This window comes from Lathyrus oleraceus, chromosome 2, assembly GCF_024323335.1.
Source record: "Lathyrus oleraceus cultivar Zhongwan6 chromosome 2, CAAS_Psat_ZW6_1.0, whole genome shotgun sequence".
Lineage (NCBI taxonomy): Eukaryota > Viridiplantae > Streptophyta > Magnoliopsida > Fabales > Fabaceae > Lathyrus > Lathyrus oleraceus.
The window spans coordinates 333993047-334013382 of record NC_066580.1 but is presented as its reverse complement, the minus strand read 5'-3'; the positions used below and the strand labels follow the sequence as shown (position 1 = coordinate 334013382).

The window sequence follows — 20336 nt, the reverse complement described above, 5'->3', positions numbered from 1 at the left end:
TCATGCTATCGTCTAAGAAGTACTCTTTAAAATTTTTAAAAAATAAATTTTACATTAAAAATATTCATTATTTTAATTTTTAAGGTATTAAATATAAGTTTTATAAAAAATATATCTTTTTAGTTTTTGAAAAATTCAATTTATTTTGACAGTAAAAAAATAAAAACTCAATTTATATTAATTTTTAATGCATTAAATAGAAGTATTTAAAAAAAGTATTTATTTTTTACTTTTAAAGAATATTTCTGGACACTCGTTAACATTTATGCTGATGATTGTTTTAGGGACATTCTTTAAGAGTTTAAAAATATATGTTTTTTTTAAATATTATATTTAATATATTAAAAATTGAAATAAATTAACTTTTTTAAGGAATAAAAATGTATTTTTTTTACTTTTAACTTCAAATTTAAACACATAATATGCTACAACAATTGAAAAAAAATTACATATAATTGTCAAAACTACAAGCAAATAATAATCTTTAAAAAAATAGATAATATTCTTTTAAAAAGTCATTATTTTAATTTTAAATGCATAGAATACAAGTCTTTTAAAAAAATAATAGCTTTTTATTTTGAAAAAGTTAATTTATTTCAATTTTCAATTCATTAAATACAAATATTTTACAAAAAAATAAGAATATATTTTTAATCTCTTAAAAAATATCCCAAAACACACATTAACATTCCTCTTTTAAAATGTAAATATGACTATAATAATACACAAGCAACGCGTGAGTAATTTACCTAATAAAATATTAAAATAAAATTTGTGACTAAAAAATTAAAGGGTGTCCTTTCTCTTCCTTTATTGATGTATTTATAGTCAGATTTTATTATAAAATGAAATAATATTAAAGCATTATAACTATTATATGCTAAACATGATAAATCAAACACAATATACCATAAGAGACAGGATAAGAATATGAATTCTTGTCTCTTAATAAATCACAAGAATTTTTTTGTGTCAAACATAAATTATCAAAAAATTTAAAATACCATTTTAATTTCTCTCTATTTAATATTTTGATTTATAAATAGAATATTAGTATTTTATTTATTAATAAGGAATATTATAATAAAAGTATATTATTTTTGTTCGATGAATAGAATATAAAATAAAATAAAATAAATCATTTTTCTCTCTTATTTTTCTTCTCCTTCTTCTTATTTAATATTTTTATTCATGAATATTAATATTTTATATATTAATAAAAATATATTATAGTAAAAATTATACTATTTGATGTATAAATATATCAAACAAAATAGATAAAAAATTTCCAATACATTGACCATCAAATACACTAAAATATATAAAAAAAATTGTTTTATACTGTACTGTCTAATACCATGTTCTATCTCCTGTACTTTTTATTTTGCAAATCAAACACACAAAGCAATAACAAGTGACATAATCTGTTTTTCTTCTTCACTCTTCTCAACCGACAATATCACAAAACAGTGACCAGTGGCTGCGAAAATGGGAAGCACAAACCCCTTCAATGATAATCCTCCTTCCACCAATAAGAGAATTTTTCAATTGTCTCTCTATTCATTTCTTCCCATATTATTTCTTTGCTTATACTTCAACCTTTTCTCTCTTACTCATTCACCAACTCAGCTTCTTCATTCTACCTCCATTTTCACCTACAACTCATCTATTTCTTCTCCTCCTCCTTCAACTTTTAATACCGGTATATATATATGCATAATTAATTTCTACTCAAAATTCTAGAATCTTTAGAAGCAAAGCTTTTAAATTGACAATTAAAAGTGTGTTGCAAAAATATAGTTTTTTTTTATATTGTGGTTGCTAATGTTTTTTTTTTATTATAAAATCTACTAGTTGAGTTTGTCATTAAGTATCTAGCAATTTTGTACTTATTAATGATTTATTGGTTTTTATTAACATTTTTTTTTTGCAGAAAAGAACACGGCTTATGATTATGAGAAATCATGTGACTATTCAAATGGAGATTGGGTAAGTGACATGAGAGAACCATTATACAATGTCACAACATGTGACACAATCAAAGAGACTGAGAAATGCACCACCAATGGAAGGCCTGATTTAGGCTATCTTTATTGGAGATGGAAACCAAATGAGTGCAATCTTCCAAGGTTTGAACCAAACACTTTCCTCAAACTCATTCAAAATAAACACATAGCCTTTGTTGGAGATTCCTTGGCTAGGAACCAATTAGAGTCACTTCTTTGCATGTTATCAACTACTTCAACACCTTATCTTGTTTACCAAAATGGGGAGGACAAAAAATTTCGTCGGTGGCATTTCCCTTCTCATAATGTAAACTTTTCTTTGTATTGGTCCCCATTTCTAGTTCATGGTGTTGAAAGATCAAATGAAGGACAATATTATAATACAATGTTTTTGGATCTTGTCAATGAGAGGTGGGCAAGGGATATTGATCTATTGGACATGATTGTGATATCAACTGGGCGTTGGTTTTTGCTTCCTTCAATTTACTATGAGAATGGTGTAGTTATTGGTAGCTTGAATTGTCCTGAGTTTAATCATACTCAAATGGACTTTTATGTTCCATTGAGAAAGACTTTGAGGACTACTCTTAATAGTATAGTTGAGAGGAAAGTTGCTAAGGGAAATGGAATTGATGTGATTGTGAAAACATTTTCACCAGATCATTTTGAAGGTGATTGGAATAAGGGTGGTGGTTGTTCAAAGTCTAAGCCTTATAGGAAAGAGGAAAAGGTAGTTGGAGGAATGGAAGGTGAGATTAGAAGGATAGAGATAGAAGAAGTGGAAAATGCTAAGGTCAAAGCGAAACAATTTGGAGGAATTAGATTTGAGATTATGGATGTAACTAAATTGGCCCTATTGAGACCAGATGGCCATCCTGGTCCTTATATGAATCATTTTCCATTTGCAAATGGAGTTCAAAAATATGTGCAAAAGGATTGTCTGCATTGGTGTTTACCAGGACCTATAGATACTTGGAATGAGATATTTTTAGAGGTGATGAAGAAGTGGGGGTAAAATATCCATAGAAAAGGGTGAGACATCTCTCATATACTTCTAAATTAATTAATATTTATATAATTCCATCATCCATGTAATCATGGATATTGCATTATAAATAAAATACTTCTTTTAATAAGGAGATTTCAATACAAGAATGATTGATTGTTTTTATCCTTTTATTCACATTTTAGTTTTTTCTGTATTTTTAAATTTTTTTAAGTTATTAATTTATAAATATCAATAATTTATTTACTTTATTACATTATAAAAAAAAATAAAGAAATGTAGCTGTAGTGATGAAACTCAAGATCAACAACTCTGCACCTATCTAGTCCATCTAGCAAACATCAATTGAGTTATTCTCCCCATCTCATTCACACTTTTAATCATTAGCATATGTATTTAAAGAAAAACATTATTATAAGATAATAATACTATATGAATTTTACAAATCGGTATTCTACTGCTCAAACAGTTCTAGAAATGCACTATTGTATATGATACAAATACTACTTTAAGTTATGGTAGCCAAAGATAAACGTGAAATATTTCAAGTTTTGTGTGAATAGAGAGTTGAACGAAACTCTTTATTTATAGCCAAAAACATGATATCAATTCATAAATTGACTATTAAGATCATTTGACTGTTATGAAATGAAACAAATGACTAGGTGAACAAACAAAAAGAGTAAATAGTGAAACATAAAGGGCATATGGTAGCGTGTATTCTTCACATGTTGGCATGCACAAATAACAAGCAGACGTGAGCGAAGCGTGTTGAATGTTAATACCCTAATTTTTTTATAAAATAAAAATAAATTTAAAAAATAAAGTAACATTGATTCACATGATTGGGCTAAGATTGGAAGAGGCATGCTAGCAAGAAAGATTAAGGTGGAAAAGGCGACATGGGTGTGGTGTTAAAAAAGGAATTTTAGCTTAAGAAACACAATTTTTAGCTAGTCCATGTCGAAATGGAATTTGCCGACATCGATTGTAGTCACACTCTAGCTCTATCCCTAACGGAGAAGGGAACCATCTTAATTAAATAGTGGTGGGTTAGACATTATTCATTTTTAGGATACCACAAAATTCGATAAAGACACTACTTCGAAAAACACATATCACAACAGTTGATAAAGGGATAACACCACGTTGGCATAACCGTTGTGAGGTAATGTGTGATTGTACGTATTATGTTTTTCACCACAATCGTGTGACTATAATTGTATCTATGTAGCGCGTTAACTACCACAACAGTTACTTTAAACAACCGTTGCGATATTCTTTAATGCATAATATTTAACAACGGTTGTACTAAACAACCGTTGTGATATATACACCTGAGTTTATTATAAATTATTTGGAATGATTATTTCGTCAATGCTCACCAAACATATAACCTTTTAATTTGCACTAGAAAATTATAATATGACAAATTAAGTTATATTAGAAGAACAAGTTCACGTTCAATGCTTGACGAAAGATCTTCAACTCTTTATCTGTATTTTGCACTTTAACGGTTAGAACTCTATTTAGTGATTGTAGTTCTTCAACCACCCCTCTCTCTATCTCTATTTTTTTTTTTGTAAAGTAAATAATATTTTGCAAACAAAATTAAAGGTGGAGGGAGAGGTGGTTGAAGATCTACAATCACTAAACCAAGTTCTAAGGTCAAGGAACAACATGCAAATAACAGTGTGAAGAATTCTTGTCAAAAATTGAATGTGTACTTGTTTTCTAATACAATTTTATCTATCATATCACAATTTGCTAATGCAGTTTGGAAATTTATATATTTGGTAAGTGATCTCACCTGATCAGGAGGGCCTTCCAAGGTCTTGGTGAATGGGCCGGAGAATGAAGTGAAAAGGGGGGTGTACCTGCAAAGTGCTCCAATGTTTAAGTCAGAAAAGGTACAGAATGAGGTTATCAGAGTGTGAGTTAGAATACCTGCCCCTTTGCCATGAAAGGGGTATTTATAGTGAGCCCCCAGCGCTGGGCCAAGGCTCCTAATGGGCTGGATTAGCTAGGCCCAAGGAGGAGCTGCCAGGGGACGCGTAAGAAGCGTTAAGACCTAGACCAAAGTCTGCCCCCTGGTCCAACTGCCCCTATCCCTAAGGCGACAATATAGGGGAGTTGGGTGACGTGGTGAGTGGGATGCCGTTAAGGCCCTGCCCGACACAACTGAGGTGCCCGCAACGTGGGTTGACGGTGAGTGGATGGAGATCGTACGAGGAGGACCCGCTCACTGTCCGACACGTGTTTAAGGGCCCGGGGAGACGTTCGTCGGGCGGACTGTCGTCCACCTGACGCGTCCTCGTGGTCGTGTGGACATGGCCGTTTGGACGTGGGCTTGGCGAGTATTGGGCCGTGCCGTGCCTAGGGTCATGGCCCAGTCCGGAACAGGAGCCCCCCAAGTCGAGTCTCCGAGCCAGAGGGATGACTTATGTTTCGACTAAGGGTTCCCCGCGACGATGGGGAAGCTTGACCGTTAGACAGGCGAGGTCGTGCCAGACCTATTCATGACCGACCCTTTCTTCGGGAATGTCGGGGATGGAGGTGGTCGGTTGATCTGCGCCTTCCTTGTAGTAAACGTGGGTATGACGCGGGGAGGTGGCGTCTTGGTGAGTCGAGGAGATGGATAGGTGCTCGGGTCGCTTCAGCTTCTCATCTTTGACAGACGTGTCTCAGAATTAGTGGGGTCGCTTCGTTTCGCGCGCAAAGACGGCGTAGGCAGGCTAGGTAATGATGACCTAGCGTGTTGGTCTACGTGCCAAGCCCTATAAAAAGGGGTTGAGTAACTTCATTTCCACTTTTTCTTTTTGCTCACGCGTTCACCGGAGTTCTCCACATTCTCTCTCGTTTGCTCTCTCAACCGTCTGGACCGCCGTCTCCGCCCGTCCTCCTATATGAACCACCGTTTCTGCTCGGACACCACCGTACCTTTTCAACTTAACTATGTCAGGTACGGTTTTCCACTGTGACCCATTCTTTTTCCTTGTTGTTTTCTGTCAAACGCATGCTATTTTCGTAGAAATGTGGTTAGGTTTAACTTAGGGACAGTGTAGTGGACTGTAGGTGTATATTAGATGGTAGAAAATAGGGTTGGGATCCTACTGTACCGGGCATAAACTTCATATGCCGGGCAACACTTGCATAGGTTGTATGAAGTTTATGCCCGGTCTCCATAGAATGCGCGGGCCACCGAGTTGAGCACGGTTAGTGTCCGTCGCCGCTACGCCCTTTCACTTGACCTGCGGTGGAAGGGTGGATTTGATACGACGTCGAATTCACTCTTTCTGTCTGCGTTTCAGGTGTTACCGGGCGCTTACGACCGAGGAAGGAAGATTCTGGGTCCTCCACCGACGACGCGACAATCGCTCGTCTTCCTGTCGGGGATGGGAGTGTCCGAGATGGTACCGAACACGCCTCCTCTTCCGGGCAGGTCGACTTCTCCTGGGTTGCGGACGAGCCCTTGGAGGAGGAATCAGACTTCTGTGACGAAGCCATCACTGCTCACGCTATGGTCGAGGCCATAAACCGGGAGGATCCACCGAACTGGTATTGCTGCGCCCCCAAGGAAGAAGACCGCATTTGTCATCATTTCCCGGGGAAGCAGTTCACCATGTACGAATTTGCTTTTCGTGAGGCGGGGATGAGACTGCCCTTCAGCTCCTTCCAGATGTCGGTCTTCAAGTGGCTCCGGCTGGCGCCGTCCCAACTACATCCTAATGCCCTCGCATTTATGCGGGCATTCGAGTTAGTTTGCCAGTTCCTCGGCATTGGTTGCACCCGGGCTCTCTTCTTCCACGTGTTCCATCTCCAGAGGTCCGGTTCCCGTGGCCGCCACAGTTGGGTTTCTTTCAAGCAGCCCGTGCGTCTGTTCAAGACGTACGAGGATTCTGTTCGCCATTTCAAAAGCCGGTGGTACGTGGTGATGCCGATTACCCGGGCTGCCCTTCACTCTCTCTACTACTATCAACGGGAACCCAACGGGGAGGAGACGCTGATGTCGAAGATACCGCTGAGGTGGCAGCGTGATCATTTCGATCTCTCCACAGCGCATTACCGGGTCAAGTACGCGATGCTCGGCGAGGAGGATAGGCTCGCGTACAAGAAGCTGGTCGATTACGTGCAGAGCTTCAGCTTGGCGTTCTGGGCGAATCGACAGGGCGTGCCCTACCTGGATGAGGCCGGGGAGCTAATCACCGAGACGCGTTATATCAATACGAAGGCTCTGCTCGAGTGTGATACCGAGGAGGAAGCTCTGGCGTTATTGAGTAGGCAGACTTTGTTTAGCTTTTTATTTCTGTTTATGACTTCGGTCGCTAACGTTTGTGTGTAATTTATTTGCAGGTGCCATGCCCAATGCTCGTGATCGGGTGCTGAAGCTGGCGAATCAGGTCGGCGCTCCTGACCGGGTGCCCAAGAAGAAGAAGAAAACTGCGGCCCGTGTCTCGGAGATTGCTGGCGATGCCGGGGTCGGTCCCTCGCAGGCGGCGAGCGTGATTCCTTCCTCTCCTCCTCGGCTTAACCCGATCACCATTCCTGACAGCAGTCCGTCGCCAGCGGCTTCTCCCCTCCATAAACGGAAGCGTCCGGCTGGGGCCCTTACCAGGTCGTCTCCAGGAGGTTCGCATGGACCGGGCAGCTATCTTCTGCCTCCCTGCTATGTGGAACGGTCGTTCTTCAAGGCCGAGGAGTCGATTGCTGTGCCTGCGCCTGAGGCCAAGGCTATTCTGGACCAGGATGTTGCTGCCCGGAGGAAAGATCTGGCCAGGGATATTGCTGCCGTCATCCGGGTGATGGAGACGGCCATGGTTCTGACCGACACTGCGGTCTCCACCGCCTCGCTGGAGGAAGCCCTTTTGCAGGTTCGGACAGAGAAGGAAAGACTATCTCAAGATCTGTCGGACTACAAAGAAGAGCATCAGCTGCAGGAAGGGCTGCGCCAGAAGCTGGAGGAGGTGGAAAGGGAGAGGGACCAGTTGAAGGCTGCTAAGGCGAGCCTGGAAGAGCAGGTGGTCGACCATCAGAAGCTGACCGAGGACAACGCCTACCTACGGGCTCAGGTTGAGTCTCTCGAGGGAAAGGTCCGTCCTCTGGCAGATGAGACCGAGGAGGAACGCGCCTTTGGCTCGCGCGGTGAGCTGCTAGGGCATATCCGGACTCTCAACCAAGATCTTGTGGCCTGCTTCAAAGAGGGTTTCGACAATGCTGTCGAGCAGCTCGGGCTTCTGAACCCTGAGTTGGTGACGGAAGGGTCGGCCTATAACTGCTGCGTCCGGGATGGTGAGATCATCTGCCCGTTTGAAGTGGAGGAGGAGCTGGGGGGAGAAGAAGAAGAAGAGGATGAAGAGGAGCTCCGAGCGGAGTCTTAGTTTATATGTTTTTCTTATCATGGCCTGCGTGCCTCATGTATTTTGGCCTTCGGGCGTTGTAATATGGCCTTCGGGCGTACTTGGCTTCGGCCGCCTTTGTCGTTTCTAATGTATGAATATTTTTGTTACCGTTCATTGTGCTCGTTTGTGTTTGATATTTGTTTGCATGAATTCGTACTCTGCTCGACTTTGTTAATCTCCTCGGTTTAGGGAACCGACGAAGTGTCGGGCTTTGTGCCCGTGGGTATCGAAGCCCGGGTCCGTTGTTCGAACCCTGGTCCCGAGGCTTGGGTCCTCCCATCGCGAGCTGGGTGCCCTGCCAGTCTTGGTACTTCGACGTTGGGTCTTGGTCAAGATCCCAACCGTCGGGGAGGGTTGTGTTTGTTGTGTGACCCCGGATCGTTCCCGGGTCTCGTGGTTCCTCCCTGGGGTTTTGGGGACGAAGAGCGTGGCCGTACCTGCCACGTCTCCCCGTGGCGTACTTAGCTGTAATATTGTCTAAGTTTTTCTGCGTTCCATGGTCGAGCGAGTTGTTCTCCTTGTAGGTTTTCTAGGTAATAGGCCCCGTTGCTCGTTTTGTCGCGGACGCGGTAAGGGCCTTCCCAGTTGGCCGCCAGTTTGCCCTCTCTCGGGTTTTTCTGGTTTCTTCTGAGGACCAGGGTGCCGACCTGGAACTCTCTTTTTATGACTTTCGCGTCATGACGTAGTGCTATCTTTTGTTTGAGGGTTGTTTCCCGGAGAGCTGCTTCGGAACGTATCTCCTCGACTAGGTCGAGCTCGGCTCTAAGGGTTTCATCGTTCATTTCCTCGTCTAGGGGCTCCTCTGTCCTCCTCGTTGGCGTCCGTATCTCCACCGGGATGACTGCCTCGGTGCCGTAAGTTAGTCGGAACGGGGTTTCCCCGGTGGTAGAATGCGGTGTCGTGCGGTAGGCCCATAGGACGCTATGTAGCTCCTCGACCCATGCCCTCTTTGCCTCGCCGAGTCTGCGTTTGAGGCCACGTAAGATTACCCTGTTGGCCGCCTCTGCTTGCCCGTTCGTCTGCGGATGCTCGACAGACGTGAAATGCTGTGTGGTGCCCAGGCTGGCGATGAAGTCCTGGAATCCTCCGTCCGTGAATTGTGTCCCGTTGTCTGTGACAAGTGCCTGGGGTATACCGAACCGAGCGAGGATGTTGCGTTTGAAGAACCGGAGAATGTTCTGCGCGGTTATTTTAGCCAGTGCCTCCGCCTCGATCCATTTGGTGAAGTAATCCACCCCGACGATGAGGTATTTATTCTGATATGATCCGGTGACGAAGGGTCCGAGGATGTCCATGCCCCACCACGCGAAGGGCCATGGGGAAGACAACGATCTGAGGTCGTTCGGGGGTGCGAGGTGCATGTCGGCATGTCGTTGGCATTTGTCACATCTTTTGACGTGCTCTTTCGAATCGTTTTGCATGGTCGGCCAGTAGTAGCCTGCTCGAAGGGCTTTTCGTGCGAGCGATCGTCCGCCGAGGTGTTGAGCGTTAATTCCCCGATGTATCTCTCCAAGTATGTCGGGGACTTTCTCTTCCTCGACGCATTTGAGTAGTGGGATGGAGAATCCTCTCCGGTAGAGTTTGCCTTCGAGGAGTACGTACGAGCATGCGCGTCGTTTGACAATGGCCGCCTCTTTCGGGTCAGCCGGGAGTTCGTCTCGTGTGAGGTAATTGTAGATGGGTGTCATCCAACAGTGGGCATCTCCAATAGCGTTGACCTCGAGTGGAGGCGGTAGTTTGTCGATGCTGGGCCGCGGGAGAATTTCTTGGATTACTGATTTATTCCCACCCTTTTTCCTCGTGCTGGCTAGTTTCGAGAGAACGTCTGCCCGTGTGTTGTGCTCGCGGGGTATGTGTTGAACTTCCCATTTTTCAAATCTATCAAGTTTTTCTTTGACGAGGGACAAGTACCCGAGGAGGTTGTCGTTCTTGGTTTGGTATTCTCCTCGCACTTGTGAGGCCACGAGCTGGGAGTCGGTGGATATTTTTACCTCTTTTGCTCCCAGGTCGTCGGCTAACCTCAGGCCTGCGAGGAAGGCTTCGTATTCGGCTTGGTTGTTTGATGTTGGGAATGCTAGCGCTAACGATACCTCTATCAGGATCCCTTCTTCATTTTCGAGGATGATCCCGGCCCCGCTGCCTGATGTGCTAGAGGCGCCATCGACGAAGATCGTCCATTTGTGGGCGCTTTCTGCTGGAGTCGGGCAGTGGGTCATCTCCGCGACGAAGTCGGCCAGCGCCTGAGCTTTCAAGGCTTTCCTACTTTCGTATTGTATGTCGAATTCGGAGAGTTCTAATGACCACTTGAGCATCCTCCCGGCCATATCCGGGCGCCCGAGCAGCTGTTTGATTGGCTGGTCGGTCCTCACCTTTATCGTGTGTGCGAGGAAGTAATATCGTAGTCTCCTCGCTGTGTTGATGAGGGCCAGGGCGACCTTTTCGATTTGCTGATATCGGAGCTCGGGACCTTGGAGTGCTTTACTCGTAAAATAGATGGGCTTTTGTCCTTCGTCGGTTTCTCTTATTAGAACGGCGCTGACGGCCTCGGTTGCCACGGATAGGTATAAGTATAGGGTTTCCTTTTCTGATGGCCGTGATAAGACCGGGGGTTGGGACAGAACCTTCTTTAGATGGAGTAGCGCTTGTTCGCATTCATCGGTCCAGTCAAAGGTAGCCTCTTTGCGAAGGAGTCTGAAGAATGGCAATGCGTGCTGGGCGGACTTGGCGATGAAACGGGAGAGTGAGGCGAGCACTCCATTGAGTGACTGGATCGATTTTTTGGTTTTTGGGGTCGGAAACTCCGAGAATGCCCGGCATTTGTCGGGGTTGGCCTCGATCCCTCTTTCGGTGAGATAGAAACCGAGGAACTTGCCTGCCCGGACTCCGAACGTGCATTTCTCGGGGTTGAACCTCATTTTACACTGTCTCGCCTGCTCGAATACCTTCGTAAGGTGTCGAGCATGGGTTACCTCCTCGTGTGATTTGACGATCATGTCGTCCATGTACACTTCGAGCATGTCCCCTATTTCGTCCTTGAAGACTTTGTTCATCATGCGTTGGTATGTAGCGCCAGCGTTCTTGAGCCCGAACGGCATCACGTTGTAGTAGTAATTGCCCGTTGGGGTCATGAACGCTGTGTGTTTCTTGTCTGCGGGCGACATAGGGATCTGGTTGTATCCACTATATGCGTCCATGAAGGACAAGAGTTTAAAACCTGCAGAGTTGTCAACGAGCGAGTCTATATTAGGGAGGGGGAAAGCATCTTTCGGGCAAGCCCTATTAAGATCAGTATAATCAACACACATACGCCATTTTCCATTATTTTTCTTAACGAGGACTACATTAGAGAGCCAGGTTGTGTACTGGGCTTCAGAAATAAAATTTGCCTCTAAGAGGTCTTTTACAGCTCGCTCGGCAGCCTCTGCCTTTTCGGGCGATTGCTTGCGTCTACGCTGTGCTATGGGCTTGGCTGCCCGGTCTACAGCTAGCTTATGACACGCGATCTCGGGGTCCAGCCCGGGCATTTCTGCGGCATTCCACGCGAAGAGGTCGGAGTTCTCTTTGAGGCATGCTACTAGCTCTTCTCTTGTTTCCTCGGGTAGTCCCTTACCTATCTTCACCGTCCTTTCCGGATCGTCCCCAAGAGGAATGAGTTCGAACTCCCCGTCGGGGATTGGTCGGACCGGGTGTTCGAGAGAGCGTTCCTTGGGGAACCTCCCCTCTCCGGTCTCGTCCAGCCCGATGCGACAGTCGAGGTCGATGGCGTTGACTCCTCGGGCAGGATCCTCGGTCTTGAGTTTTTTGTTGTTGCAGTTGCTCTTCGTGCTGACTACGGCCTGTCCTTTTACTGCGGCGTCGTAGCATCGCCGGGCTGCTTCGATGTCACCATGGATGGTGACCACACGTCCCAATTTGGTGTAGTATTTCATCTTCAGGTGGACGGTGGATGGGACCGCAGTGAGTTCGGCCAGCGTCGGGCGTCCAAAGATGCAATTGTAGAGAGACGGACAGTCTACGACCAGGAATTGGATTTTGACTTCCCTGGCCGTTTCTTGTTCGCCGAAAGTGACGAGGAGCTCAACATATCCCCACGGTCTGGTTGTTGCTCCGTTGAATCCTTGGAGATCTGATCCGACGTAGGGGGCTAAGTTGGTCTTGTCTAGCTTCAGAGTCTTGAAGAGGTGGACGTACATGATATCCACTGAGCTGCCTTCGTCGACCAGGATGCGTCGTACGTCGAATCTGGCCATCTTTGCTCTAATCAATAGTGGGATGGCCGAGTTCGGGGATCCGCCCGGGAGTTCCTCCAGGAAGAAGGATATTGGGTTGGATTTTCCCCGGTATTTTGTCAATGTCGCTTTCTGCTCGGGGGCAGTCAGTAGGAGTTCGTCGAACTTGCGTTTGACGGAGAGGGCCGCGGATTCCCCGTTAGTTCCTCCTCCTGATATCACCAGTGTGGTAGGGAAGTCTTCCCAGGGGCTGAGTGCAGTGATCTTGCCCTCGGGCAATGGTTCGGGGGGGAAGAAATCTTCCGGTCGTGACACGCAGAGGGCCACTTGATAGGGAGAGTTGTCGGGGGGTGTGTTTTCCCGGGGTCTCTTCTTCTCTGGCTCGTCGTGTCTGGGAGCTTCGTTCTTCCTCGTGTACTGCTTCAGGTGCCCTTCTTGGATTAAAATTTCAATCGCATCTTTCAGGTGGACGCAGTCTTCGGTCACGTGTCCGTGACTTCTGTGGAACCGGCAGTACTTTGATTTGTCGGTGTGGGGCTTTGGTGCAGACGGTTTTGGGAACCTGACCCTGCCCTGCTTAAATTCAGAGTTGATACATTCTGCGAGGATACGCTCTCGAGGAGCTGTCAGTAAGGTGTACTCGCTATATCTGCCCGCGGGGCCTCTTCCTTCCCGGAGCTCGCGAGGTCTTTCTTCTCTTCGTCTGTCTCCGTTGCGACGGGAAATGCTCGTGTCCTCGCGTTTTGAGTGCTCGGTCTCCCCAGCGTTACGTCCGCTGCGGGCATTGTGTGCCACCTGCTTTTCCTCGTATCTGATGTAGGCCTGGGCTTTATGCAGGAGCTCGTTTAAGGTGCGGGGAGGCTCGATCCCTACGGCTCTGCTAAGTTCACTGCCGGGTAAGAGACCTCTCTCGAGGAGATACTTCTTCATGTGCTCGGTGGTATCTACCTCGACAGCTTCCTGGTTGAATCGCTCGATGTATGAGCGCAGCGTTTCATTCTTCTTCTGCACTATGGCTTCAAGGGTCGCCTCAGTCTTGGGGTGACGACGGGAAGCTGTAAAGTGCCGGGTGAACATGGACCTCATGACTCTCCATGACGTAATGGACTCAGGGGCCAAGCTTTTGTACCAGGCCATGGCCCCTTTCCTGAGGGTCGTTGAGAACAGTCGGCATTTGAGGTGCCCGGTTATATCATTGCGGTAGTCGAGCATCGCGTTGACGTTGTCGACGTGATCGTCGGGATCTGTAGTCCCGTCGTACACAGCTAGGTTTGGCGGTTTCTCCATGCCTTTGGGGAGCGGGGCTTCCATTATTGCCCGAGATAGGGGGCAATGCAAATCTTCCTCGTCGCTCCTTAAGGGAGACAGTTCGTTGTTGTCGGGGCTGTGCCCGCGCCTTGGTGATGTTCTCGCTCGACCACCGTCACGATGGGCGCGTGCCCTGCTGGCGTGGGGTTCGGGAGAGCGACGTCCTCGCTTCTTCGTTGGCTCCGGACGTTGTTGTATCCTACTCACCGGCTGGGGCCGGGCCTCTTGTCGTTCGGCTTCGAGGGCCATGATTCGTTCGTGCTGCTGGTGGAGCATAGAACCGGCCTGATTGAGGGCATTCACCATGGCAATCATTACGGCGTCTCCTTCAACGGGAACGGGAATGGGATGAAATGTCTCTGCCCCTAAATTGTGGGCGTGAGGGACATCTCCGTTGTTTTGGGGCTCTGGAGACGGGGTGGATGGATGACCGTCCCGAACGTCCGCCTCATGGGATGGCGGGCCGTCGTCCATGTTGTAGTTGACGAGGGGACGGCTGTGATCGCTATGTTGTTCTCCGGCCATGTTGGAAGGACAGAAATGAATGAGCTTTTGATCCTCGTTTGATGAAGATGGGGATAGCTAGTTCCCACAGACGGCGCCACTGATCTCACCTGATCAGGAGGGCCTTCCAAGGTCTTGGTGAATGGGCCGGAGAATGAAGTGAAAAGGGGGGTGTACCTGCAAAGTGCTCCAATGTTTAAGTCAGAAAAGGTACAGAATGAGGTTATCAGAGTGTGAGTTAGAATACCTGCCCCTTTGCCATGAAAGGGGTATTTATAGTGAGCCCCCAGCGCTGGGCCAAGGCTCCTAATGGGCTGGATTAGCTAGGCCCAAGGAGGAGCTGCCAGGGGACGCGTAAGAAGCGTTAAGACCTAGACCAAAGTCTGCCCCCTGGTCCAACTGCCCCTATCCCTAAGGCGACAATATAGGGGAGTTGGGTGACGTGGTGAGTGGGATGCCGTTAAGGCCCTGCCCGACACAACTGAGGTGCCCGCAACGTGGGTTGACGGTGAGTGGATGGAGATCGTACGAGGAGGACCCGCTCACTGTCCGACACGTGTTTAAGGGCCCGGGGAGACGTTCGTCGGGCGGACTGTCGTCCACCTGACGCGTCCTCGTGGTCGTGTGGACATGGCCGTTTGGACGTGGGCTTGGCGAGTATTGGGCCGTGCCGTGCCTAGGGTCATGGCCCAGTCCGGAACAGTAAGGGATTGGAAAAACACTTAAACCACATAATATATAATAAGCTCATATTTTCGACAAATATTAACAACAACATTCATCAAAAGTATTCATCAACAACAAACCATAAACAAAAAACACGATACAATAAACATATCAAGTCATAGAATACTTCAGAAGCATACCATACATGTCCCATAATGGCGTGTCCACAACGAAATAAGGATGAAGCTAAAGTTAGAGTCATAAACTTGTGTCTATCTTGAATGTATGCCATTTTGGATCTTTGACACAAGTTTCGAATGCTAACTTTAGCTTCGTCCTCTTTAGTGAAACAAACATCCCTACCTAGCTTCGTCCTCTTTATTGAAACAAGCATCCCTACCTACAAGTCAAAATAAGGAGAAAGTTCTAACATTATGAAATAAGCTATTGAAACAGATTTAAAAAAAAACCTATAGTGAAAACAAACATGTAAATATCGCTAAGATTTGATGTTATGGTTTCGTTTTGGGGTTTTCATATGAGAGAGACGAGTGACATAGTTGTCAGGGTTTCATTTTGAGAAAGACGAGTGACATAGTTGTTAGGGTTTCACTTTGAGAGAGACAGGTGAAAGAGTTATTAGGGTTTTATTTTGAGAGAGACGATTGTTATCTACTGAAGCAAGAGATAATTTCGCTTATATAAAATAAGTAGCATATTTCACCATGGTTGAAAATAAAAATTATGGTGATATACCAGGTGAATCACATTATCATCATAATAAATGGCCAAATTATTGGTGCTGAGATTCGAATCATTTTACTCCATGTACATTTCACTGTGGTTTTTCTCTATGACCGTTGTCACATGTCCTTTAGTAAACACAAAAAAAAAGAATCCAAAAATAAACTATTATTACGGTTAACATCGTGACCATTGTAAAATGGGTGTTATGAAGGGTTTATTTTATAGTAGTGATATTGACAAATGTTGGTTGGGGTTTTCGGTAGGTTGTCCAACAAAATGATTTTTCTGTACCATACCAATGAGAGAGGCATTGATTTCAAAGTTATTATGCCCTACATCAGGATAGACTATGCTATAATTTGGTTCCTCATCGGTGGAAACATCATAGTGAAGGATTTTGTCTTTCAATCAAGTGTATTAATCTAAATATAAATTGGATAATTTATGGAGATAATATATTCAATAATATTAGGTGATCATAATATTTTTCTAGAAGCCAATTATGTTTTTTTAGAGAAAGATATTTGACCAAATACTAATGTTATTGGGTCCTATGAGGTCACACAAATAGTAACATAAAGAGAAATTGGGAGGTTATGGAAGTTATGGATTGGAAAAAAATGATCTTAAAAGGGATGATTAAGTCACATAATGTATGATATTATGGGATTAATCAATCCTCCTCCATTTAACCCTATATAAGATAGAGGTTACATGGAAAATATTCACCATTCTATCATCATTATTCCAAGACATAATTTTATTCAATAATTTTGGAAAGCGTCTCCTTGCATTCTCTTCCTCCTATCTTTCGATTCTCTCTAGCCACAAAAGTAAGGAGAGAAACTTATTGCCTTCTTCTGTACTAGCATACGTGGTGATTCGGTTGTTGCTCGTGAACCAACACTAGAGGAATGACGATTGATGTTCTCGAAGATCTCCATTAAAAGATAGCACCTTCATGGATTCACGCATCAAATGTACATATTAGTATACTTTATATGATTCATATTGATATATGCATGATAATATTGGGGTTAGATGTAAAGAACGAGATTCTTGAAATTCCACTATAAACATCTAAATTCTTACACATAGTCCCTACGTGGACGATTATCGTCATCTATAGTTTATTACTGTCTTAGTAATCAACATCTCTCATGTAAGAAACACGTGAAACCCTAACAACTAAAAACTCAAATTTTAGAATAACTGTAAGTTTGTTTCTTGTATAAAATTTAAATAGAGTTTACATGAGGTTTGTCACATGATAGTCCTAATGACCCTTAGTCCCTAGGAAACTAGTCAGACATGATAATCGTTAAAGCAACAAAAGAAAGAGCATACATAGAAATAATAATAATGGTAAATCAGAACCTGAGTAATGCATAAGAAAAATTTAATTTAGATCGCTCTAATGGAGTTTTGAATAGTACAATAACAAATTGAAAGAAAATTGAAAGAAAATTGAAAGAAACAAAATGAAAATAAAGATGAATTCTAGGTAATATGCCTCTATATTTTCAAAATCCTAATCTTTTTTAGGCCTTTAAACATAATTATAGTTTCAATTCGTGTTATTGGAATTAACAAAGTATTTTTAATGGATTTGAACAGCTGGAATGGAAAGAGGCACGAAAAACGTTTTAGGAAACTCAAAATCCATAGTAAAGGCTCTTTCACCATGGTTGGAATCCATGACCAACCTCCACTTTTCACCACCATTAGAATTCCAACCGTGGTAAAAAAATGGCCAAACACCACTTTTCACCACGATTAAAATTTCCAACAGTTGTAAAAAATGGCTTAAAAATTAAAATAAAAAGGATGCTCCTAAATGAGTAGATTCTACCATGGTGGATAATTTAGGCGAGGTAATAATTCAGTACGAAAGGTATATTTTATAGTAGTGGTAATTCCTTCTTTTTGTATAGAGGGGGTGATGGTGGACACTATGGCTCATAGCATGGACTATGGCCAGACAATAGTGGTTGTTGCTTTTTGTATGGACAGAATTCCTCTTCAATGCTCCTTTTTTGTCTTTATACCCTATTGGCTTCTATTTTGTCCTGGATGGTCCTTTTTGCCTGAAAAAATATAGATAACACACAAACATGCATAAAATTTGAAAAAGAAAGGACTAAAATAACAATATTTGAACTTAAATCCTACTTTAAAATCGTTCATAAAGCCACTTATCAAATACTTAGTATAGAGTTAGTAAAGAGTTGCAAAACTTGGTGAAAATGTGTATTTTATCGAGGGTTGCAATACTTTGTAAAGAGCTGTAACACTTGGTGAAGGAGTGTGTTTAATCAAGGGTCGCAATAATTTGTAAGAGTTGCAACACTTGGTGAAATAGTGTGTTTTACCAAGGGTGGAAGTACTTAGTAAAGATTTGCAACACTTGATGAAATGATTTGTTTTATCAAAGATCACAATACTTAGTGAAAAGTTCCAACACTTGGTAAAATGATGTGTTTTATCAAGGGTCGTGACCTTGTGTAACAACACCATTTAGTCTATAAATAGAATATTTTTGATTCAGAAAAACATATCAGTTATGTTTAAATTCTAGATTTCTTTCTTACCTACATTCTAGTTTTCATTTGTCTTGCAAACTCAAAATAGGAAAAATTATCTTGATTATTCTTGCATGTACACTTTAAGACAAAATAGAGAATGATTGAAATACTATTAGGAAAATGCTCATATGCATGATTATAGCCTTGATCCATTTAACTTACAAACAATTTCTAACAGTCTAATAGTATCTCAACTAATGGAAACTGAGGCTTCTATTTGAAGTATCAATGTGATGAAAAAAGTCCTTGTGAATTTTACCATTACGATGGGACAAACTTCACTACTAGCAAGACAATATGATTTTCCTCCTAACTTCCTTAAAGATTTTCTATGTCTTAGATCCTTATTTGGCACCGATTCTAGAACCGAAAGATAATGATTCCTAGGAACTCAAGTTAGAATGCAAGAAATGAAAGGAGTACGTGGATACGTTCTGAGCCCATTATCTGATTGTATCTATGATCTCTATATAAATAACCAATCGACAAGGGAAATTCGGAAGGAAATCGAATTTAAATTATATTATGAGTAGGAAGGTACAAAAACATTTATGATTTTCAAATTATGTTGATTTTAAAATGTTGGATTCAAAGCTTATACTTGCACAAGTTACAAGTTCTTGTAAATAAAGCTAGGGTTGTGAATATCTATATTCTCGAACCTTTCCAATTAAGTGTAATTATAGTGAAATTTCCATCTTCTTGGAAAAGATATATGAAGATGTTGCAAAAAATATATTTGAATCGAGGTGGAATCTAAAGATAGAGTGAAATCTAAGGTTGTTGGATGTTCTAAGGAAAAATGTTATGATGACAAAAGGAAAGAAAATACAAGATGGTAAGAAGAACTATCTTGTTCCTAAGTCCCAAATAATGCAAGCCGGTGATAACATAATTGTTACTGTGAGAAAAATTATGGTGATCAAAACTTATTCCGACGTCAGTGATGGACAAGAGGTTCAAATGGGAAATGAAGGACATTTGAGGGTCGTTGGAATGAGAACCGTGGAAATCAACTTCACTTATGGGAAAAAGTTACCCTTGTTAATGTACTTCATGTTCCTAACATGAATAAGAACCTTGTTAGTGGGGATCTTTTGAGAAAACCAATTATTAAATATGTGTGTGAATCGGGTGTGTTAATCTTAACCTACAATGGTGTATTTGTGAGAAAGGGTTATTTTGCTAAGGGGATGGTTAAGCATTATACTATTAACATCATTATTAATAAAGTTTCTATTTTTGCTTATCTGATATAATATGTTTCTTTATGAAGGGTAGTTTACTTTGATGTGCCCTTTCTTTCACCGATTTGTACTAGGGCTCCTTAGCCACACAGTTCCTCTTGCTTAAATCCTTCTTCCCTTTTCATTTTATTCTTACCCATAATCTTCTAATCCTCCTTAAAATGTTTGGATCATATTCTCCCATGTCATGTAAGATGAAGTCTACCAACAACCGACCTTCAGGTGGACCTTTCATTGGGTACCCGAGATGTCTTAGTGATAAGATCAGGTTGTAGTTGATGCAACCTCGTGGCCCAATGAAACGTACAGTATCCATAGCTCAACATAATACTTTCCACTTCTCACTCTCACTTATACCAAACGACAACATTTGAATAAAGAGATTCCAGCTTTTGAGGCCACTTAAGATCTTCTGCCATAAATGGACCTTCTGTAGGCATGTGTGACATGAGCCATGTGTAAAGCAGAGGGACAACACATGACCATGACTTTTTCTTATCGTGTTTGACATGAAGATAATAGTAGACATCGACGACAAGAGTAGGGATAAGGTTCTTTGCTAAAAAGATGTTAATAATTGGAAGGTTTATCAAATCATTAGTATCTGGGAACAAGATAATTGCATAGATCAATAAGGCC

At 42.9% G+C, this 20336-nt stretch overlaps 2 protein-coding genes across 2 annotated transcripts; one reads left to right on the top strand and one right to left on the bottom strand.

The window, feature by feature from the left end:
* Window positions 1-1370: 1370 nt before the first annotated feature.
* Window positions 1371-3254, top strand: LOC127119373 (xyloglucan O-acetyltransferase 2). Its single transcript, XM_051049600.1, has 2 exons — window positions 1371-1702; window positions 1934-3254. Exons 1-2 carry the CDS (start codon window positions 1489-1491, stop codon window positions 3019-3021), a joined length of 1302 nt encoding a protein of 433 aa, XP_050905557.1. The 5' UTR covers window positions 1371-1488; the 3' UTR covers window positions 3022-3254.
* A 5618-nt stretch (window positions 3255-8872) lies between these two features.
* LOC127123097 (uncharacterized) lies at window positions 8873-14473 on the bottom strand. The gene is made up of 2 exons (XM_051053355.1): window positions 10403-14473; window positions 8873-9535 (listed from the first exon to the last, which is right to left on the bottom strand). The coding sequence occupies exons 1-2, from the start codon at window positions 14471-14473 to the stop codon at window positions 8873-8875; spliced, it is 4734 nt and encodes a 1577-aa protein (XP_050909312.1).
* Window positions 14474-20336: the final 5863 nt, after the last annotated feature.